The following is a 23,848-nucleotide window of genomic DNA, read 5'->3' as shown; positions in this document are numbered from 1 at the left end:
TACAGGAAGCTTATAATCAAGACGGTAAGTTCATATTTATTGATAATTTTATGTACCTTTTTTGATTAGTCTATTGCTAAACATTCATTCTTTCCTATCGTGTTCCAAACTGAAGAGAAAAGATGAATAAAACAAAGCTCTTACTTACCTGGAGCTTATCTTCTACGTATGAACCAGTGATGCAAATAAGTAGACAAATTGCGGTACATTTAGAGCAATATTGGAACATTGTGGAGGGGCACTGTAGTTCTCCAAGAGCTTGGATTATCAGGGAAGTCCTTGGAATGTAACTAGAGGTTATACAGACTGACATGCAGAGAAAGGATATTTCAGGCAAAGAGCACAATAAACGCAGAGTGTGACTGTGAGAGTAAGAGTGGTGGGGGATGAAGCTAAAAAGGAAACTGAGGCCAGATTGTGAACAGCTTTGCCTAACTGGCTAGGAAATCTGAATTATTCTCTAGAGGCAGTGGGAAAGCCATCAAAGGAGAGATATGCATAATCAGACGTTTATTTCAGAAAAAAAATACCCTGGTAACGGCAAGAAGGAGGAATTAGCATTAAGGCCATTGGAATAAAGTCTGTGGGAGTCAGTGAGACCTGAACTAGATCAGTCATCATGATAATAAAGTAGAGAGGTTGAAGAGAATTTTCATGGTCTTAATCAGTAGGACTTGATGCCCATGTATTCATAATATGAGAAAAATCTAAGCAGTGTCTCTTTCCTTTGTTGCTACTTTTTTACTGCTATCACATAGTATTACCCTGAAAAATCTAGTTTGCCTTCAGGCAGTCTGCTCATTCCATAATCCACACACATTACTCTGTTCAAAGGTGAACATTAAAAATGGGTTCAGGGACTTCCCTGGCGGTCCAGTAGTTAAGACTCAATGCTCCTAATGCAGGGGACTGGGTTAATCAGTTGTCTAAATACCTTTATATTTAGGAACTTTTACTGATAGTCCTGTATACAGTTATTAAGACTGTTTTGATGTGCAAATTGCTCCTGTCTTAATTTTTGATGGGCTTCCCTGGTAGCTCAGGTGGTAAAGAATCTGCCTGCACTGTAGGAGGCCCGGGTTCGATCTCTGGGTTCGGAAGATCCCCTGGAGAATGGAATGGCAACCCACTTCAGTATTCTTGCCTGGAGAATTCCTCGTCTGAGGAGCCTGGCAGGCTATAGTCCATGGGGTTGAAATGAGTCAGACATGACTGAATGACTAAACACACTAATTTTTGACACTGGAAGAGATCAAATTAAAGATGCTTCAACTTAGTCATAATTAAGTCATAATTAAAAATTGGACTCAGTCTTCTTGAAATCTACCTGCCCTTCTGAGAAATGAGCAGTTTTCTCATGTTCTGAAGCTGATCTGACATAACATTGTAGATAGCTAATAGGCTTATTCTTTAAGGACATGGAAGAAAATGGATTCTTTCTAAAAGCCAAGAATGTAAACCACTAAGAATTTGTCTCATACATTGTATCTGTCCTTTGGAAGCCTGTAATGCTTGTCGGGTTTATATGTGGAAAGATCGGTGAGCATTTACTTTTGCCTTCTATACTTTAGGATATGCTGCTCTAGTTAAGAAATACTTTAAATTTTAGAAATTTATGTTAAAATGTGCCACAATATTTATTTACACTATTGGTCTCCCATTTTCTAGTTCATCCAGTTTCTTTTCTCTCCTTGATAATCCTCTTTACTTAAATGTGTTTTTGGGGGGTTTTTTTGTTTCTTTTTCTCTTTACTGAAATGTTATCCTTTAAGAGGACATCTGTAATTGTGTGTGCCTTTAGATCACACGCTAAATCCTATTTGAGAGACCATTCTGACAAGGCAGGTTAACCGAATTGTTACTGTTGTTTGCTAATTTACCCCCAGAATCTGTTTAACATAGCCTTCATTATTTATAGCTCCTAATGTATGTTTATATTAGAAGCTCTAAATAGCAAAATATGTGTTTCTAAAGTAAATAATACATTAACTGTAAATTCCAGGGGACTTCATCTAAATAGTGAGCATTTTTTTTTCATCCAGTTTCAGATCTGTGAAACAATTTCCGTAGCATTCATCCTAACAGCCTGGAGCCTTGCTTACTGTCTGTGTCATAGTGCTGGAGCATCTTTCCCCTTGTTTGTGCTTTTAGTCAACATATATTGAACATTTATTGAGCACCTACTTTATGCTAGGCAGTGTAATCAAAATGAGGTATATAGTATATGGCTCTGGCATGATGAAAAAGAAGGATATGTCAGTGAGTAATTAGTAAGTAGCCAGCAACTGTCTATAGAACTGGAACTGTGATGCTTTGCGATGTCCAATGTTTCAGAAATCCATGCAACTGATTTGTAAACGTCCCTTCCAGGACTGGGTGCCAGAAATTATTGGGAATTCAAATAGCTCCGTACTTCCAGAGTACTGTTACTAGTGCTTTGCTAGCACAGAGTTGGATTTAATCAGGGTTGGCATTTTCCAGGTAATGTAACAGAGGGAAGGAGAGAAAAAGACAAGGAATTTGAAAGTGTATGCAAAGGAGTATTTATAATGATGGACCATGAAGTCTAAGCCAGGTAAGGGGGAAAGTAAGGATACAAAGGGAGTGCCAAACAGTGACTAGAGAGTAGGGTCAATGGATGGAGGTTCCCCTGGAGTCAGGGAGTTGTCAGCATCAGTGTACCAGAGGGAGTCAGCTGGAAAGTGAGTCAGTAGAAACCAGAAAACAGGTTCCTTGAAATGGAAATCTTAGAAGGCGTGTGGTCATAATAAGGTCTGAGCCCAATATGATCATTGAACTATGTGGTGAGATGGAATGGAAGATGTAACTTTCCATAAGGTTCAGTTCAGTTCAGTTCAGTCGCTCAGTCGGGTCTAACTCTTTGTAAGGTTACTGAGCAAGAAAATGCTTTTGAGGAGAAATCATACCTATCTTTAAGATCTTACTCAGATATTAATATTACCACCTATTTAATGTCTTTCCAAATTTCTCAGCTCTTTAGACAAAAATCTGTTCCTTTTTCACAGTTCCATTATACCTGTTCATAATGGAGTACAGTCAGTTGGTAAATAATTGGGAGGGCAAGAACCATGTCTTATTTACCTTTGGATTTCCAAGTCTGACGTAAATCATGACCTAACCTGCAGCATGACTATGTTTTTTCCTTTGAGTTGAGAAGAGAAATAATGGTCAAGTGAAAATAAAGCTTTTGCAGTATAAAAGAGGAAATTGATATCACAACAAACTTGGTTAGAAACATGTCAGACATTTTTAATAACAGCTGAAGTTTTAACTTATCCATGTAGCCCTCCCTGTTAATTTCAGCTAGTACTATTCTTCCTTTCCTAGTTTTTAGTTCATTAACTGTACTGTTTTTTTAAAAATGGGTCTTGATTAAAATAATTTTATTATTTTTATATGCCAGTTTTTATTTAATAGCTTCATACATGTGTACTAAGTTGTTTCAGTTGTTTCCCACTTTTGCGACCCTATGAACTGTAGCCCACCAGGCTCCTCTGTCCGTGGGATTCTCCAGGCAAGAATACTGGAGGGAATGGCTATGCTGTCCTCCAGGGGATCTTTCAGACCCAGGGATTGAATCCTTGTCTCAGGCATGTCCTGCATTGGCAGTTGGGTTCTTCACCACTGGCACCACCTGGGAAGCCTAATAGCTTCATAACCTGTCTCTAAAAAGACTGTAAAATTCTTGTTAGTAGGGCCCAGAGTTTATCAGGCAGTAAAGGCTATGTTCTAAAGAACCTACACAACTGGATTATTAATGTCCTATGTAGGACATCACAAATGGAAGAAGAGTGGTTACTATTATGTTTCTGTTTAATAGAACATACAGTGGTATGTGTATGCAAGAGCTCAGTTGCCTTGGTGAATGGAATTAACTGTCAGAAAACCAGAGAAAACTACTGTTATATATAGCAATTTTTGGTGTAAAACTTTTTGAATTAAGATCAACAAAGGTTTCTTTGAAGGGAAACTCTGGAAGTATCTTTAGTGTTCATAAATCTACATTTCCTGGAAAAGTCTCAACTGGCTTTGAAGATATGTTTTTTGTAAGCATCCTATATAGTGCAGAGATGTATAACTATGTTGCTGCTTTTCTTCTCTGCAAACAAGAAGTGAATGGGCTTAGAATCTTTCACATACAGTGTTGCTGAGAACTTCCAGCATAACAAAGATACAGTTTGTCTGATCAGAGTTGGCATTTCATCTAATCACTTCATCAGTGAGTCATAGCATGGCTCTTTTCATCAAATTTCCTTGTTTATTTCCTTTACAAGGTTTATATTGCCTGGTATCAATCACTTCTGTAACTGAGATTTTCATACCTTTAGAAAGTTTTGTGCCTTCCACAGATACCAATACTATAAGTTTCATGGATCCTAACTAATATGTTCATGACCTAGCTTCTGCTATTACTGTAAAGTTGTAATTTTAGTATTATCTATGTTAGTAATGTTTTCATAAGTTTTACTTTTAACAAATCTCACTTTGTATGTTTTTTTTTTTACTAACACAATGTTTATTAATATCCCTCTGTCAGCAGTGTACAGGGTAGTTTTATAGAAAATTTTGAAAACAACCTTTAGAAATAGTCCAGATTCATAGTTCATGTCAAACAAACTTGTATTCTAAATAATTTTTAACAAGCCACATTAACATGAAATGCAAGAATACAGTATAAGATGAAGTAAAATGAAGTTTAAAGAAAAAAGTTTTACATTTCATATCTCTAGGAAGTCCTTTAAGCCAGTTAGACTATTCAGAGAAATTACCTATATGCTATTAAAAATAATTGCATTAGTATGTTCCAAAGCTACATTGTTATTTCTTTTGTCATTTTTTTTTTAAAGGAAAGAACGCTTGGTGTATGTGGGTATTAGTATTGAAAACATCATTCCTCCACAAGTAAGTTTCTGCTTTATAGTATTTTTAGACAGGAGACCGCCAAAAGTGTTCTAAAATTTAACTTACTTTGTTATATGAGTGGTTTTAAATATATAATATACCAATTTTATTAAAAATGAAATTTAGCACTGTCAGAAAAATCATCCATTTCCCTTATGATTGAAATTATGTGTGTACAGATAGCCCCAAAATGTAACATCACATCTGAAACAAGTTTACAGCTCACCTCTATTGGGTTTGTGTTCTGATTTTTTACCCTAAATTGGGTAATTTATTTTTAGCTTCTTTATGTGCTGTTTATGTAAAGTGACTGAAAAATGGTTCGGGGATATTTGGTTTTTTATTTCCCAGTTTTGGGGGTTATCAGAAACTCCAATTTGTGTTCTTACAGTTTGGTTTATTTGAAGGGATATTATTGTTTTGCATTTATTAATCTAATTTATAATTAAGAAAGGTATCTCATAAGTGAAAATATATGTGACATGGTTTTCATTTGAAATGAAGACAGTCTACGGCCATACCACCTTGAACGCGCCCGATCTCGTCTGAAATGAAGACATTTTCTTAATTTCAAATGCATTTTCGTTCTAGGCTTAATTAAATCACACTGAAAGCACCTGTCTGGTTAGTTATTTTTCTGGAGCACCATGGCCCTTTCTTCTTCTAAGTCCATTATTTCATTTATTCAGCATATCTATTGACTATTTTATGTGTGTTAACTTTAGTTATTAGTAGGTAGACTTCATCATGATTGTTTTAAAAGAGGTAACTATAAACTCACAAAAGCATAAGTTTGATGCAGAAGTATTTTCATCCTTTGATCCACCAGTATTATTTTTAATCTCTATACTGAGTGTTGCCCTGTTTAGTTAGTTTTGAGGCGACCGTTTGACTTTTTTTTTTTAAACCTTTCATATGTGCTGCCTAGATGGACTTTAGAAAGCTATTAATTCCAAGGAACTTTGTTCTGTCATAATAATCTGTATATTTACTATATTTTTAAACCAGGAGCCAGATTTTTCTGAAGATCATGAAGAAAAGAAAAAAGATTCAAAAAAATCCAAAGCAAACTTGCTTGAAAGGAGGTCGACACGAACACGGAAGTGTATAAGTTACAGGTATGAAATCTGGAAATGAAAGAGTGGAAACTGTTTTTAAAACAACCTTGCTGTTACCATTACAGTAATCATTAGAAGTTGTATATATATTTCTTATTCACTGTCTTTAGAATCAGAATTTTAGAGCAGCCAACATCATCTTTCGCAAATGTCTCCATGCTGTCCTCTTCTGTCTGACATACTTTGCCCGATTTCTGTAGCTCTGGGGAAGGACTGGCGCCTTTAGCAAGGCGCAGAGGCCCTGCGCAGTCCACCCTGTCCTGGCCTCTCAGCCCCACCTCACCCACGTTTTTTCCTCACTCTCAACTTAGCCACTGCGTCTTTTCAGTCCCTTTGTACAGACTGATTGCTCTGCCTTGAAATTCCCTTCTATTTTTTTAACCTTGTTAAATAACAACCTTCTCTTAATCAAATCCCTCTATTATACGCCCTCATAGCAACCAGTTCTTCTCCTTGAGAGTACTTCTGTAGTTGTAACCATTGTGATTTTTATTTTTTGATTAATATTGCTCTCCTACACTACACTGTTAACATGAAGGGAAGTACCATGTCCGTGTTATGCATCCGTCTGTTGTTTACAGCTAGCATAGTGCTCCATCAGTGCCTACTGAAAGACTCGGTTAATGCCGTCTGGTTTACCATCTGTCTTCAGAAAGGCACCACAGAGAGACTTCTCCATGGTCACTGTTAGCAGTTAAACCTGGACTAAAATCTTATCTTCTAATTGTTTGTTCATCTAGTGTTCTCTCTACTGAACCACCCTGTCTCACTCAAATAATAAATAACTGCTATTTTAATTATTTTAGACCATTGTTACACAACAACAAAAGTCCTTGAATAACTGGAGATGAGAAGCAAAATTGACTTTATAGAACTTTGAGCTTGCTTCCTGTTTATAAACTTTCATCAGTGATCATGAAAGAGTTCCCCTTGTGTAGTTTCTGTTGTTACTGTTAAAACTTGTAAAATGCATTAGATCAGTAAGAGTAAAATCCTTAATGTTTATGGGAATGGTGTCTGTCTTATTCTTTTTAAGAAAAGAAAGACTTTGAAAAAGAAAAGGTACCTTTTTTAAAATAAAATTATTATAACTAGTGAAGTCAAAATGTAATGGAAAGTTCAAGTGTTAAAGTCACTTCTACTATAACACAACCAGTACCTTCCTAAAAATTGCCATTGTTGCAGAATCGCACAACAAAAGCCATAGGGATTATGGAAAATATGGTGTTAGAGGCAAACAAAAATTTCATTAGTGACACATTAAAAAATATATATGTAAATGGCAATACCATTTGACACATGTTAAATGGTTAAGAGATAAATACTACAATAAACAATGACATTTTATGTTGAAAAAGCCCTGAAGCTTGTCTGCAGAAGTGATTGTGGGGAGAGTTGCAGTTTGTAATTTATTGTATAGCGGCATGAAGGATTTTTTAAATCAGCCAGAAAGTTTTAATACTAGGTGCAGATGGTTGTAGCTTATAGTACACGTAATGAGATTAGGTAGCCGGTAGATATTTATAAGGTATGTGCACGTGTTTGTCTTGTGTATTCCTATGCAGCTGGTGCAGTTTTCTGTATTTACCTAGTGTTTCTGATGAAGAAAATTACATATAAGCAAGTATGAAATACATGTTATGTTTGAAGTATTTCCTAATACATCAGTCATGTTGAAACAAATTTACATAATCAGAATAAGCATTATAGGAGAACTACATTGTCCATCTGAATGCAGAGTTGCAAAGAATAGCAAGGAGAGATAAGAAAACCTTCCTCAGTGATCAGTGCAAAGAAAAAGAGGCAATAGAATGGGAAAGACTAAAGATCTCTTCAAGAAAATTAGGGATACCAAGGGAACATTTCATATAAAGATGGGCACAATAAAGGACAGAAATGGGATGGACCTAACAGAAGCAAAAGATATTAAGAAAAGGTGGCAAGAATACACAAAAAAAACTGAAAAAGATCTGCCTTTTCTAAATCCAGCTTGAACATCTGCAAGTTCACGGTTCACTTACTGTTGAAGCCTGGCTCGGAGAATTTTGAGCATCACTTTACTAGTGTGTGAGATGAGTGCAGTTATGTAGTAGTTTGAACATTCTTTGGCATTGCCCTTCTTTGGGATTGGAATGAAAACTGCCCTTTTCCAGTCCTGTGGCCACTGCTAAGTTTTCCAAATTTGCTGACATATTGAGTACAGCACTTTCACAGCATCATCTTTCAGGATTTGAAATAGCTCAAGGGAAGTTCCATCACCTCCACTAGCTTTGTTTGTAGTGATGCTTCCTAAGGCCCATTTGACTTCTCATTCCAGGATGTCTAGCTCTAGGTGAGTGATCAGACCATTGTGGTTATCTGGGTCATGAAGATCTTTTTTGTACAGTTCTGTGTATTCTTGCCATCTCTTCTTACTAGAAGAGTTTATTAAGGATAGAGTTTAGATGACATTTAAATGAAGAGTAAGGCTCAAAGCAAAAGCAGTACTATGAAAGGGTCCATATCATATCTAGACTACATGGTTGACACAGGGTCCTCTTTCCTTGAAAACAGTGAAGATAAAGTAAAGTGTAGGGTGTTGTGTCCAACAGCTTATGCAAACTCTGAGTCTGAAATGTAAATCAAAACTTTTTATTTGTGTTAAAAGTGACTTAGATCCTCTAGGCAAGGGTGGGTGTTTCTTGCTTATTGATATAATTTCCTTTGTTCAAAGGTTCTGATACTCTCTGAATTTAGAAAACACAGTGTCTCAATAAGAAGGTAGTAGTGGCTCAAAGAAATAGATTGTTGGGGACACAGATTTGAGGGTGTTAACTGTGGCCCCCTTTGCCTGGCAAAGTAATAAAAATTTTCTACTAAAAAAAAAAAGGAAGTAGATTATTATGACCCTTTACAGCGGCATCATGTCCTTGGGAGAATTCCCGTTTTTCCATTAACTTTGCATCTGGCTTGATCTGTATCTCTTCTTCTAGCCTGATGAATAGATGGACAGATTTTTTTCTTTCTCAGAATTCCTCTTAAGAAAAAGCTCAGCTACAAGGATGTTTTTCATAGCATTATATGAAAATATTGGAGGTAAAGTGTTGCATTTAAAAATATGTTGTAGAAGAAGAGTTCTTAGCCTGAAACTTGTGAATCCTCTGAAATATTTAAAATTTTATGTTTCTATAAGTATATATTTTCCTGGAAAGGAAGTCTGTAGCTGTAATGAATTTCTCAACTCCAAAGGGCAAAGTATTTGTTTATTAGTCTCATCTGTGTTGTTAATCACTGGGTAACTTTAATCCAGTGCTATCCAGTTTACTGTGGTTATGGGAGTGTTCTATTTCTTTGTTGTGTGGTATGGAAATCAGTAGCCATATGTCACTGTTGAGCAGTTGAAATATGGCTAGTAAGGAACAGCATTTTTTATTTTAATTAAATATAAATAGCCACATGAGCCTAGTAATTACTGTTTTAGCATAGTCTTCAACAAGTCCCCATATCTTTTCATCACCTCAGTTCTAAAGTGAAAGGAGCTTTGTATGTGAAAAAATCTTAGGAATCATCTAGTCTTTTTTTTTTCTTTAGGTAGAAGAAAAAGCCCTTTTGAGAAAAAGTACATTGACCTAGTTTTAAAATTTTGACTGTCTGTATAAAACTTTCAGTAGTAATGATAATATAATAATTGAGAGCAACAATAATATATTCCTCACACTTAGTGTGTGAGTATTTCTCGAATACTAAGTTTGTTCAGTTTACTCTGTCATGTGATTTGTATAATTGGGTCAGCAAACTATGACCTGTGGGCCAATCCAGCTTATTATTGGTTTGTGTATACCGCATGGCCTAGGAGTGGTTTTTATATTTATAAACGGTTGGGAAAACAAAACAGAAGGAGAAAAGTATTTGAAAATCACATGAAATTCATATCACAGTGTCTAACAAATAAAGTTTATTGGAACACAGTTACATTCATTCACTTTTTGTCTGTGGCTGATTTTGCACTACAGTGGCAGAGTTGAGTAGTTACTACAAAGTATTTACTATCTGGCCCTTTAAAAAATACTTGTTGATGTCTGGTATAGATACTCTTTAAAAGTAAAAAAACAGCAACATAGAATTAGATGCTAATTTATAAAACTCTATTGTACCAAAGAAATTGAAGTTAACAGGAGTATGGGGTGATCTAATCCCAAGTTCCACAGCCCTAAAATAGCAGAGAGCAGTTTCATATTCTGGCCTTTTTTACTTTAGAGGCAATTTTCCTAGTCCTAGTATGCCAGGATAGGCTATAATGTGATTGTTGTATGTATTTTAGATTTGATGAGTTTGACGAAGCAATTGACGAAGCTATAGAAGATGACATCAAAGAGGCTGATGGAGGAGGTACGTGTTTATCATTCTCTTTTCTTCATCGCACTTGGCCAGTATGTTAACTAAAATCTCTGATTAAAGAGTAGTAAGCAAGCATATTTTCTCATTCTCCTCAATGTGTATCACGATCACTACTGATGTTGACTGAGATTCAGAATAATCCGTGGACATAGTGCCAATGTGTAGACTCAGAGCATACTAATTGTTTTAAAAGTGTGCTGTGCTTCATTGCTCAGTCATGTTCAACTCTTTGCGACCCCATGGACTGTACCCCATGAGGCTTCTCTGTCCAAGGGGATTCTCCAGGTGAGAATACTGGAGTGGGTTGCCATTCCCTCCTCCCGGGGATCTTCCCAACCCAGGGATTGAACCCAGGTGGATTCTTTTCCCTCTGAGCCACCAGGGAAGCCCAGTTATTTTAAAGGTAGTATTATTTTATAATCTGATATGAAATAGAATTCTTCATCCCTAGATTAAAAAATTTACTTCTGCTTCCAAAGAGAAAACTTTATCTTTCCATTTTTAAATGACTGCTGCTACAGTCACAAAAATCAGTAATTTGAATCTGTTTTCAATTAAAAACTAGTTTATTAATTTCATAGTCTTTAATGATTAACATTAAAGTAGAAGTATTTGAAGATAATTAAAGGGCTATATAGGGAATTCCCAGTACTTCAGGGTGGAAGATTATTTCCATTTGGTTATTATGAAAACTCCTACAGGGATTAGTAATAAGTAGGCTGTTTGTAGTCAAACTGAAGAAGTCACTAGCTTTTCCAGACATCTGTGCCTTATTTACATCTTTGCTGCTGAATTCTCACTTTCTCTGTCCGGCAAACACAGTTTAAAAAAAAAAAAAAGATTGGTCTCTTTCTAAAGCCATGTCCATAAAATGACTTTCAAGAAGAGATTCTTGAGTGACTGCTGCTAATAGGTATGAGGTTTCTTTTGAGGATGATAAGAATGCTCTGGGTTTAGTGGTGATGGTTGCACAGCTTTGTGACTATACTGAAAACCTACTCATTATATACTTTAAAAGGATGACTATTCTGTGAATCATATCAAAATTTTTTGGGACGAAGTTCTCTACATAGTGAACTTCTGTTTAGTAGGATGTTGTTGTTGTTTAGTTACTAAGTCGTGTCCAACTCTTTTGTGATCCCGTGGACTATAGCCTACCAGGCTCCTCTGTCCATAGGACTTCCCAGGCAAGAATACTGGAGTGGGTTGCCATGTCCTTCTCCAGGAGATCTTCCTGACCCGGAAATGAAACCCGCACCTCCTGCAGTGGCAAGAAGATTCTTTGCCACTGAGCCACCTGGAAAGCCCCATTTAATAGGATAAACAAATGTAAAACTTTCTTGAAAACTCTGTCAGTTAAAGCTGTGAGAAAATTACATAGCTCTAGGAAGAAAATGAAGTCAAATGAAAAAGCTGCTAAGGACAATCTGTAGATATTAAAGGGAAACTTTTAATAAACATAGAGTTGTCTTTCTTTCTCCTTCCCTCTCTTCCCCTTAACCCTACATCCCTGCCCCTGGACTCAGGAGTTGGCCGAGGAAAAGATATCTCCACTATCACAGGCCACCGTGGAAAAGACATCTCTACTATATTGGATGAAGAAAGAAAAGAAAATAAACGACCCCAGAGGGCAGCGGCTGCTCGCCGGAAGAAACGCCGGCGACTGAATGATCTGGACAGTGACAGCAACCTGGATGAAGAGGAGAGCGAGGATGAATTCAAGATCAGTGATGGGTGCGTGGTCTGTCAGTAGATCCCATTCCCTAGGTCGAGGCTTGAACAGTGCTTCCAACCAAACTTGGCTCTGCCCTGATGGGGCTTTTGTTCTGCATGTAGACGGTTTGTTTTCAGGGTACTTAAAACATATTCAACAATGCTGATTTTGGCTCTTTCTAGATTGAAACGAAGTTTTAGGGGTGTTTGGGGTTACAAGGAGTCGGACACAACTGAGCGGCTGAACAACAACAACTATTTATTAATTTTTTGACCAAGCCATGCAGCATGTGGGATCTTAGTTCCGTGAGCAAGGCTTGAACCCATGCACCTTGCATTGGTTCCCAGTCAAATGTGAGAAATGGACAGGTATAAGTAATTAGAAACTATTTTCTGGTGACCTATAGGGGTTTGGGTTGGGGCATGTAATTCTATACTGAATTCCTTCTATACTGTCAGGAAGCTTCTCTACAGAGCAGATATATGGAAGGAATACCACAGAGTTTCTCCTGTCAGATTGTTAGTGGAGAAAACAAACATATAAACCACAGAAAAGTCCTACATGATTGCTACTAAAACATAAGTCAGGGTACCGAAGAGGGCCATATCAATCCAGGGAGGTCAAGGAAAGCCTCAAGAGTAGAAATAAAGCTCTATCTGAAATGTGAAGAATGAATTGGGCAGATTGATGAATTGGGGATTAGAAGCAGTATAGAGAAAAAAAGTATTCTAAACAAATCCTGTCCAGGGCAGCCAGGCATAAAATGTCACAGAATATTTAGGAAACTCCTGGTTTGTCAGGATAAAAAGAATTAAGGTAGCAGCAGAGATTTCCCTGCTGGAGATGTAGCCAAGGCATAAAAAGAAACCAGATGATGGAGTTTTGTGTTTGTCCTGCATAAGAATGATGAAAACCCACTGAAGAGTTTTAAATACCAGACTGATATGAGGTTTATGTTTCAGAAAGATTCATCCTTGAATTCATTGGTAGGATTTATTGAGGGGAAATGAGCATAGAAATTAAAGAGACTTTGGGGAATTGCTGTAGTAGTTTAGATGGGATATGAGACCCTGAACTGAGAAAAGGTATCAGGTTTGAGATGTCTTCATGAAGTAGACTCAGGAGGAATTCGTCACTGATATGAGAAATGAACAGGGAAAAAGAAATTGGGATAAATTCCAAGTTTCTGCCTTGAATTACTGGATGGGTGATGGTACCAAATACCTGGCTAGGGAACAGAAGAGAGGAGTAGGCCAGGAAATAATGAGTTCATTTTTGGACATGTTGAATTTGAGGCACAAGGAGTACTTCCCAAGAGGCAAAAGCAATTTATGTACAAAAATCAGCATCAGTTGATCTTCATAACTCCTTCTAAAAAAAAAAGAATGGGTGCAAAACATCTCTTCATTTTATAAACAGGGAAATTGATCCAATGACCTAGATATTTCCATTAAACATTGCTTAATAATTTCACTGGGCTTGTTAGAATTCGAACTCAGAACTCCAAAATGGGTTCATAGTTTTAAGTGTACCATCATAATTCATCCGGTTTCTCTTGGATAGATCTCAGGATGAATTTGTTGTATCTGATGAGAACCCAGATGAGAGTGAAGAAGACCCACCATCTAACGATGACAGCGACACTGATTTCTGTAGCCGAAGACTAAGGCGACACCCCTCCCGGCCCATGAGGCAGAGCAGGCGTTTGCGGAGAAAGACCCCAAAGAGAAAGTGCTCTGACGATGACGAGGAGGAGGAGTCTGAGGAGAACAGCAGAGACTCTGGTAAAGATAATTCATATCCACAGCTCATTAAGGAAATTCTTGTAACTTCTAGAACTAAAATTTCTTGAAATAAAATTCCATTCAATTGTAATATAAGCTGTCTGATGAAACTTTGTGTTCTATTCTTAAAAACTCGCCACTAATTAAATCTTTCACATAAAGCACGTCTGAGAAGACAGATAGGACAGATGTGTTCACTTCATGCCGAACTCGTTTACATTCGTGATGAATCCTTTGGTGCCGTGTGTTTCCAGGCCTGGACTTCACCTCCAGAGTGTTTCTTGGGAATCGTTTTTAATAATCTCAGAACATTTTTCCTCAGATGTCTAGCTGTTAGAGAAAGATCACTAATCATCTCTAACATTTAGATAATAATCAGTGATTTATTAGTTTTTATAAGTTATCAGTGGTTGATGTTATTTATAGCTATGCTCATCCCTATTAATTAAGTAAAGAGAGGTACGACAGATAAGATGCTCCAATGGATTGGCAGATAGGTAGCTGTCATCTTATTGAGGAAATGCTACAGACAGGAGTATTATATCCCAACTCAGGCCAGGCTTGTGGAGTTTTTTGTTTTGTTTATGTTTTTTTCTAAACCTTTTGAGTAAGTGGAGACATCAGACCCCTTTATCAGTGATTATTTGCTGAAAACAAGAACATTTTCTTAAATAACTGAGTATAATATCAAAATGGGGAATTTGAATATTGATAAAATACCATTAACTTATCAATAGTACACATTCAGATATCATCAGGTACCCCAATGTTGTCCTTTATGTAAATATTTTTTTCCTGGTTGAGGATCCAGTTCAGGATTACGTTATGCATTTATTCATGTCTCTTTGGTCTCCTTTTATCTGTAATATTCCTGAAACGTTGTCCTTGTTGACCACAACATTTTTTAAGAATACACACTAGTTAATTTGTAAAATATAACTCATTTGGTTTTATGTTTACTTGTGATTAGATTCTCGTTATACATTTTTGGCCAGACTATCACATAATTAACGTATGTCCTCCAAGTCTCTATTCTTTTCCCTTTGTAATTAATAAGTAATTCATACAAGATATTTTGAGGCTGTAAATACCTTGTTCCTTATCAGATGTTGCACCCACTAGCTTTAGCATTTGTTGATGATTTTCTAACTCCTTCCTTCCTATTTATTACTTGCTGTTCTGTAAGAAAGAGCTTTCTGTTCTGCCCTTTGTATTTATTTCTTTGGTATCAGTATGGATTTAATGGATTCTTATTTCAGTCTTATTACCATCACTATTTTGACTCAGTTTGTCCTAGATTTGGCCTTTAAACTGTTGGCTAGCAGGTTTTGAATATTTGAAATCCATTAGAGAACAAAACTAGATGTGATGATTCAGTGAGATGTGTTAGCGTTCCTGAAAACTACTCTGATATAATGTCACAGCCTGATTTTGGTTTATTGATCAGAGATGACATGACAGGAACAGTGCTATCTAGCAGTGCTTTGGGAGTTAAAGTAGCCCTGTGAGTTGTATTCAGCAGCTTTTAATTCCGCATGGGTAAAAGCCAGAAGTATAACCCCAGTTGTGTACTTGAAACAGGCTCATCAGTTTTCTGTGGTTAGAAAGTTTAACCTCTGCAGTGCATTGTGATGCCATGACTGTAGCCATGCAGCTGTATTCATAGGAACAGCATGTTGTCATGAGGCAGAATAGCAACCATCCACCAGGAAGAAAGGTGGTGGCAGCCATGCAGCCAGCTGGGTAGCTCCAGGTTGTATGAGACAAGGTTTATGAAAAACTTTTTTTTCTTTGGCTGTGCCACAGGATCTTAGTTCCCCCACCAAAGATTGAACCCAGGCCCTTGGCAGTGAGAGCACAGAGTCATAGCCACTGGACTGCCAGGGAATTCCCAATAAAACATTTTTTAATCTTGAGGTTAACTGCTAGTATGATATATTTGTGAGCTTTGGCATTAAAACTCCCTTGAGATGTACTCATATTATTAAGAAGAAAATTGGAGATTTATAAAAGTTACTGTTCATTTAAAAGTTATGACTGAACTCTGGGTAATAGCTTTATATTTTTATAAGGTAAACTAACATTTCTGTTTGGTGGAATTGAAAATTAAAATTTGTACTTGACTTCTTTTTCCTTTCTATCCACCCCCCTTTTTTTTTTAAACAGAAAGTGACTTTAGTGATGACTTTAGCGATGATTTTGTAGAAACTCGGCGAAGAAGGTCTAGAAGGAACCAGAAGAGACAAATTAACTACAAGGAAGATTCAGAAAGTGATGGTTCCCAGAAGAGTTTACGACGTGGTAAAGAAATCAGACGAGTTCACAAGCGTAGGCTCTCTAGCTCAGATAGTGAAGGTAAGGAATAGCTCTCCAGTTTACAGACATTAGGACAAGGCATCAGTACAGATTTTAAAGTGAACTCACATTGATGATTCTGTACCATTTCTTAGAAATTTAATATAGCCCATAGTATCTTTGAGATAAAACCCATTATTTTATGCCTGGTTAGCTTGTAGTTCAAATAACTGACACTTGATAAGATACTAATTTTTAAGTTCTTCATTGTAATAATTAAATTCTTCATTGAAACTAGAAAAGTGTCAGAAAATTGTGATCTGTTAACAAGATTTCTTTTGCTTCCTGATAATTTATGGCCCTCGTTTTGAAATAACCTCCTGTGCCCTGAATAGCTGAACAGTTGCAAGCCAAGAGGGCCCACTGTCTCTCTTCACCTTGACAGTGAGCTTTAGTCAGTAAACTTTTATTTCTTAATGGCTTTAGCTGTGCACCATACCAGAATTACAAGTTCTAAAATATGAATTTGTGATGTCCAGTTAGTCTTTGTAGTTATTCTAGAGTTCTTCTCATTTTAAATGATTCTAACCTTCACCTTCCCCATTTCCTTTTTATATATTTAATTCTCCGTTGTTTATGATCTGTATTGAAGATAATTTGCTTTCATAGATCCTTGTCAATTAAGTTTGAGTCCAAGCCAGGAGAGTAAGGGAAAAAAATGTTTGGGTAAGGGAGACTAAAGACGGGAGGTAAACATCTGGGTGAATGTGTGTCTCTTCTTGTGTCATTAAAGACAAATAGAAATTCATTAATTCAGCTGTTAAAAATAATTACTTAATGAACTAGTCACTGTCCTAGGCACTGGGAATAGAACAGTGAAAAGAATAACCAAAAATATAGCTTCCTCATGTAACTCTTATTTTTGTTGGGGGAAGAGAGACAATAACCATGACAAATAAGTAGATTATATTAGGTGGAGATAAGTGCTATGGAGAAAAGTAGAAAGGGAGGGTTGGGGGAGTAGCTGGAATTTCAGATAGAGTACCAAAGGAATGCCTCCCTCAGAAGTCAGTATTTGAATAAAGACCTAAAAAAAGAGTTGATTCCCACCTGTGGTGAGTGGGGACTGTTACCCAAAGGTGGAGTCTGGGTACTCACCACGCAAAAGCCAATAAATAGGCCAGGTTGGTGGAAAGCAAAGTTTGCTTTATTTCAGATGCCAGGCACTGGTGAGAGGTGGAAGGGGTTAGTGAGGGGTGGGAAGGGTGGACATCTGTTGAAAGACTGACTCCCCTCCTGACAAGCAGGGCATAAGAGCTTTTATAGGCTGAGGGAAGGGGCTGCATGCAGAAACAGCACAGTCAACTCAAATTGGTCATCAGTGGTCTGACCAGCATCCTCTTGGTTGTTTTAGGTACAGTTAATCTTTAATTCCAGGGTTGGTTTATTCCTGTTTCTCTGAAGCCAGTTCTTGGGATAGTAACAGCTCATGTTACAACTACAGTCTGGTCATCGTTAACTTCTTCATCTGGGGTTTCAGTATCTGTAAGACAGCTCACAGGATGAGGCTCAGAAAGTTATCTATAGCCCTTGAGAAGTAACTAAAGGTCCTTGACTATGCTTAATGACTATTTTATTATTATTTGATCTCCTTTGACTGTTTTTCTTTGTTTCTGCATTTTCTCATTTCTCTTATTCTTAAACTTATTGTTTGACTAAAGTTTTCCACAGAATTTAGTCTGTGGAAATGCAGGCAGAAGACATGGGGGGCAAGGACCATGGAGTCTTGCTCCGTTTAGTACCATGTTGGGTAGATAGATAATGCAGTAAGCCATTGTATAGACTTTGGACTTTATTCTGTGTGAAATGAGAAATAATTGGAAGATTTTGAACAAAGGAGTGATATTATCTGACTTACATTTTCATATGGTATCTATGTTATGAGTAAATTAAAGGGCATAGGGAAGTGGGGGGGTCATTAAAATAGTCCAGGTGAGAGATGATGGTGGGTGAGACTGGAGCAGTAGCACTAAAGGGGTGAAAAGCAGTCAGATTATGGATATCTTTGAGTATAGCCCACAGAATTTACCGTTGGATTAGGTGGGAAAAAGAAGGAAATCAAGGATGACTGAGTGATTAGAAGAATTGAGTTGCCAGTAACTAAGACGGTAGAGACCAGAATTGTGCAAGGTTGAGGAGGAAGTGTCGGATCTTGGTACTGCCTGTTTAGAAATCCAAGCATAGATGTTGAGTAGGCAGTTTGATACATGAGCCTGGAATTTAGGGATTGGTTGCCTAAAACAAATGCGAGAGTCACCATCAAATGGGTGGTATGCAAATCCATGAGACCAGGTGAGATCAAGTACAGACAAAAGAAAACATTTAAGGGCTGCCAAGGACATTTAATAACATGGAAAGAGAGTGCAGTATTTCAGATGCATTGTTTAGTTTTAATTTTCCCTTATTGGTATGTTTACACAATTCTCTATTTTGAGGGTTAGTGGGAAGGAGTTTCTTAGTTTGTGACCAACCTGTCTTTATTTAAGGATTTTGCTCTTTCCTAAAATCATAGATAAAGTATACTGTGAATCATATTGGGCATTCTTGTGAGAATGAGAAGAGAGAGAAATGAGGCCAGTTACTGAAGGGAAATATATATGTACAAGCAAGTCTGAAAGTAGGACATGGGATGAATATGGGAGGAAGAAGAGGATTACTTATATCTGTTAATGGTTAACTGTGCCAATGGCTTAAATGTGCTGTTTATTCTAGAGAGCTATATGTCCAAGAACTCTGAAGATGATGAGCTAGCTAAAGAATCAAAGCGGTCAGTTCGAAAACGGGGTCGAAGCACAGATGAGTATTCCGAAGCAGATGAGGAGGAAGAAGGTAAACCATCCCGAAAACGGCTACACCGGATCGAGACAGATGAAGAGGAGAGTTGTGACAATGCTCATGGAGATGCAGATCAACCTGCCCATGACAGCCAGCCCAGGGTCCTGCCCTCAGAACAAGACAGCACCAAAAAACCCTATCGGATAGACAGTGATGAGGAAGAGGACTTTGAAAATGTAGGCAAGGTGGGGAGCCCATTGGACTATAGCTTAGTGGACCTACCTTCCACCAATGGACAGAGTCCGGGCAAAGCCATTGAAAACTTGATTGGCAAGCCAGCTGAGAAGCCTCAGACCCCCAAGGACAGCAGCACAGGCAGTGCAAGCCTGGCCCCCAATGGGACGAGTGGTGGGCAGGAGGCAGGGGCACCTGAAGAGGATGAAGATGAGCTTTTAAGAGTGACTGACCTTGTTGATTATGTCTGTAACAGTGAACAGTTATAAAACTTTTTTCCATTTTTGTGCTAATTTATTCCACGGTAGCTCTCACACCAGCGGGCCAGTTATTAAAAGCTGTTTTATTTTTCCTAGAAAACTCCACTACAGAATGACTTTTTAGAAGAAAAATTTCAACAGACCCTGAAGTCTTTCTGTGAAGTGACCAGTTTTGAACTTTGAAGATAAATAATTGCTGTAAATTCCTTTTGATTTTCTTTTTCCAAGTTCATGGTCCTTGGTAATTTCAGTCATGGGGAAAAAAAAAATCTTATTATAACAACAAAGATTTGTATATTTTTGACTTTATATTTCCTGAGCTCTCCTGACTTTGTGAAAAGGGTGGATAAGAATGCATTCCAAATCTGTGAGGGCCCAAAACAGAATTAGGGGTGGGAGAAAGCACTTGTGCTTTTAGCTTTTTCATATTAAATATATATTATATTTAAACATTCATGGCATAGATGATGATTAACAGACTGTTTAAAAGTTCAAGTCCGTATTGTTGCAATTTAAGAATTGTAGATAACATCATACATAAGTCATTTTAGTAACAGCACTCATGAAATCAACTTGTTTACTATTGAAGATAACCACACTTAAAAAGAAGAGACCGATAAAAAGATACCATCGTAAAAAACTGTAACCTAAGTTTCTGTTATAGCGGAGTTTCTTGTTTTTAAAAAAAATCATCTGAAAAGCATTTGTATAGTGAAATGTATAATGAAGCTTTGACAACCAGGTTGTGCTAATAGCAAATTTTTTTAAACAGCTTTATGCAGTGGTGATGATGTGGCCTTTAATATGCCATCGTGGAGAGTTATTAGTGAAATGAGTGTGGTCTTTCTTAAGGCCCAAGTGGACTGTAAACTTTGCAGATAATGTAACTCTTGTTTTCTGGCCACTTAATATTTAAATATCTGAATTATCATTTTCAAAGAAATACACCTATACATAACATACATGAAGAGATGGATGCTAAGCTGACTGCAGTATTTTAGCACATTTGAAGAAGGGGAAAGGATTTTCAGGTGAATTTTAACTGGTCTATTCTTGCCCTTAGTATCTACTTCAAATTGAAGTCTACAAACAAAGCAGTTCCTTTGGGAGGTTTTTAGTTTGAATTTTAGCATGTGTGTGTGCGTGTGTGTGTGTGTGCGTGTGCGTGTGTGTGTATGTATATGTGTGTGTATGAGAATTTCCTATCTGCCTGGATATATTAGCAGGGTTTGAATGTAGTTTTGGCCATTGGCCATTAGACCTCTATTAAAATTCATTAATAGTCACATGACCAACATAGAGTTGATTGAAAACCACCAATATACTTAACAGCTATATCCATTTCAAACATCTCAACATTTTAAAGAAAGATAAGCCCTTTGTTTCAAGAAAATAGGGGTTTGTAACTAACTGAATATCTAACATGTAATTGACACTAAAATATGAACTTTGTCTTAGTTTCTGTTTCAGCTGTAAAATTTCAGGCAGAGCCATAAATAACGTTGTACAGAGTGTAGCACTTGTGATTAAACCTTGCCTGTCAAATTCTGAAACTTCCAGCCATTACTTCTGTGAATACTTTTGCCCTGGGATTGGGTTTTCTGTTTCAAGTGTTGTGTCTGTTGCCGGCAATGGACACACCATATCTGCTGCTGGCCCAAGGAACTTCATTGATTTTTTTCTTTGCAAACTAAGCATTCTATGTGCTAGTCAGTGAATAATAAAGCACTTCTCTTTTTTATTATTAAAAAGCTGGCATTAGACTTGCATTATAAATACCTCTAGAAACTTCACACTCTTTCTTTTCCTCCCTTCACAGGTGTTGCCCTTAAATCTTATCTTTTGGCCTTGAAAGTTCATAGCTGTTGTTTTTCACTTGTTGGTTCCTGTTTGTTTGTTTCACCTTAGTTCTGTAGTACCTGCCCATTAATATTTTTGCTTTGATTCTAGCAGTGTATATGTAATCTGTATAAAAAATAAAATAATGAAAGCAGCCTAAAAATAGGATGCACCAGTAGCATGTGGTTCCAAGCAAGTTGTGATTTTTATTTTGAGACAATATTCCACCAGAAGGGAGTGAAGGACTTATATTCCCAGACAGTAAGCAGGGCTATGTAAGGAGCCACATTCACTTACCAGGCCTGCTTTCTGGTTAGGTTTGTCCCATTTATTTGAAAGTCAGTTAAGAATGTGAGCCTTTTAACTATGTTAAACAGGAGGCAATAGAAGGATTCCTATTAATGCATGGTAAGTGGTTAGAATGTGCAGGTGGCCTATCCTGCCCCCCCGTCTTCTGCTACCATTTTAGTCCTGCAACGGGGAAAAGCCACTAAGGTATAGAAAATCCCTCTCTCTACCTCCGGACACACGAGCTCGTGCTTCAACCTGTTCTCTTCAGTTAAGCAAACGACAAGAAGTGTTAAATGGGTAGGTTATTTATTTTACAGGATGCCTAATGTGAAATAAGTTCTTTTTACCCTTCTGCCACAGACAGCAAAATGTTAATTTTTATCTTAGTAAAGACTGAGTATTCCATTTAGCAAATGTCTCACTGACATGGGTTATGATGCCACTTTTGCTGCCTGTTATTTACCAAACTTGAATTAAGTGTTTGTGAACTCAATAGTGAGTGTTTCCTTTTGAATTCCCCTTATATTCTGATTAAATCGGTTAACTTTGCTTCATCTACAGAGAGTACAATCCAAGCACCTGATAGTTACAAATTATCATGCAGATAGGTTAATCATGGCTGATGAAATGTTGAACAGTTCACAAATAATTCTGCTGCTTGGTGTTTAGATTCAGTCCCTCAGAGAGTCTTGTGTTTGCTGAAATACCAACTCTGAACATGCTTTGAAGAAGTTAAAAAGAACAAAATATAGGAAAAAGAGAATGTTCTATATCCAAAGACATAATTCAGTCATTAAGAATGGTCCTAATTCAGACATTAGGACTGCTGTACAGGAAAGCAGCAATTCATCTAGGGTTTAGAACATCTTGGATTCTTGTAATTAGAGTACTGACCATGGATTTAGGCTCCCAGTAGCTGCTATGTAATAATAGAACCCCTTAATACTCTAAAGCCCCTTTTTGGAAGTATAAATCAGACTCCCAATATCAAACTCCACTATAGCAAATGTATTAAGGAGAGATGTAGTTTAGTACTCAGAATATTTAGTTTGCAGTTTCTGTAAAGGTTGAAAAACTAGCCAGATTTTCACAAAGCAGAAACTTTGAATTGAAATTTGTGAAAACTCAGACTGAAAATAAAATGTTTTTGTTTTGTAGACATGTGCTGATGAAATAGTGTTCCGTGTAAACATTTTCTGTTGTTGGCACAGTACTAGAGAATGATGGCAGAGATATTTTCAAGAATATACCTGATTTATTAAGGATGGATTTCCTTGGCACATCTTTTTCCAGTTGGTCAAGGCTGCAGATTCTGAGAATAAAAAGGAGTTTCATTTAGAATAAATTCATGTCTGATTTTTTTTAAATGACTGCCAAAGAATCAAGGACTTCAAATGCTAAAGAAGTTGTTGGAAAAAAGATTTTTAAGCAAATTAACAGTGCATTACGAACTCCAGTTTTTACTTTTCGATTGATGGAACCCATCCCATGATACACAAAGAACATATATAAAGAAAAATGTAGGCCTGCTTAGAGTTTTATGTTAGCTATTTTTAAGTGGGATTGACGGAATTTTCTCTGTCACAAAGAATTCCTTTTAGCCTATGTTTGTGGGGATAAGAGGTGTGAGCCATTCTCTAGTCCTACCGTACAATTGAAAGGAATCTAGTTGAATCTACAAGTTTAATATTCAGAAAAAGTTGTGAACTCTGCCCTTCACCGACAGTGAACAAGGTCCCTGATTTCATGGCATTGCCTCACAGCTATAGGACAAGTATTCAAAAATCCAGATCTTTTTAAAATGGAATGAACATATATATATATGTATATATATATATAAATTAATATGTATATACATATCTTAGATGTTAGAAGAAATAAAAATGAACCCTTTGAAGTTATTTGACACAAGAAAAAAAAATAATTGTAACTGATGCGAGATTATGAACATAACTTAATTACAGAAAGCCTAGAGAAAAATAGTGAAGTTCCTCTTCTTGGTTTAACATCCTGGTTCTCCCAAGAAGCAAGAATGCCAAGACTGCATACCTTCTGTATCTACCTAGTCCTCTGTTTAATATCTGTTATTAAACCTCCTTAGAATAAAATCCATTCCTATTTTATCCACCATTCCCAGTGTGTACCTGTAATCCTACCTTGGAAGTGGCAAGCTAACTG

The 23,848-nt window shown here is 37.0% G+C and overlaps 1 protein-coding gene across 1 annotated transcript in view; it reads left to right on the top strand.

Moving 5' to 3' along the window:
* RSF1 (remodeling and spacing factor 1) overlaps window positions 1–22,827 on the top strand; it is a 148,711-nt gene extending 125,884 nt beyond the window's left edge. The window contains exons 10-16 of the mRNA XM_061168097.1: window positions 4,869–4,923; window positions 5,932–6,041; window positions 10,342–10,409; window positions 11,945–12,152; window positions 13,696–13,916; window positions 16,083–16,271; window positions 18,984–22,827. Coding sequence (XP_061024080.1) covers window positions 4,869–4,923; window positions 5,932–6,041; window positions 10,342–10,409; window positions 11,945–12,152; window positions 13,696–13,916; window positions 16,083–16,271; window positions 18,984–19,549 — 1,417 coding nt within the window. The 3' untranslated portion in view covers window positions 19,550–22,827. The remainder of the gene's footprint in view (window positions 1–4,868; window positions 4,924–5,931; window positions 6,042–10,341; window positions 10,410–11,944; window positions 12,153–13,695; window positions 13,917–16,082; window positions 16,272–18,983) is intronic.
* Window positions 22,828–23,848: the final 1,021 nt, after the last annotated feature.

This window comes from Dama dama, chromosome 2 (assembly GCF_033118175.1).
Source record: "Dama dama isolate Ldn47 chromosome 2, ASM3311817v1, whole genome shotgun sequence".
NCBI lineage: Eukaryota > Metazoa > Chordata > Mammalia > Artiodactyla > Cervidae > Dama > Dama dama.
The sequence above is the reverse complement of the archived record's forward strand: the minus strand, read 5'-3'. Positions and strand labels throughout refer to the sequence as shown.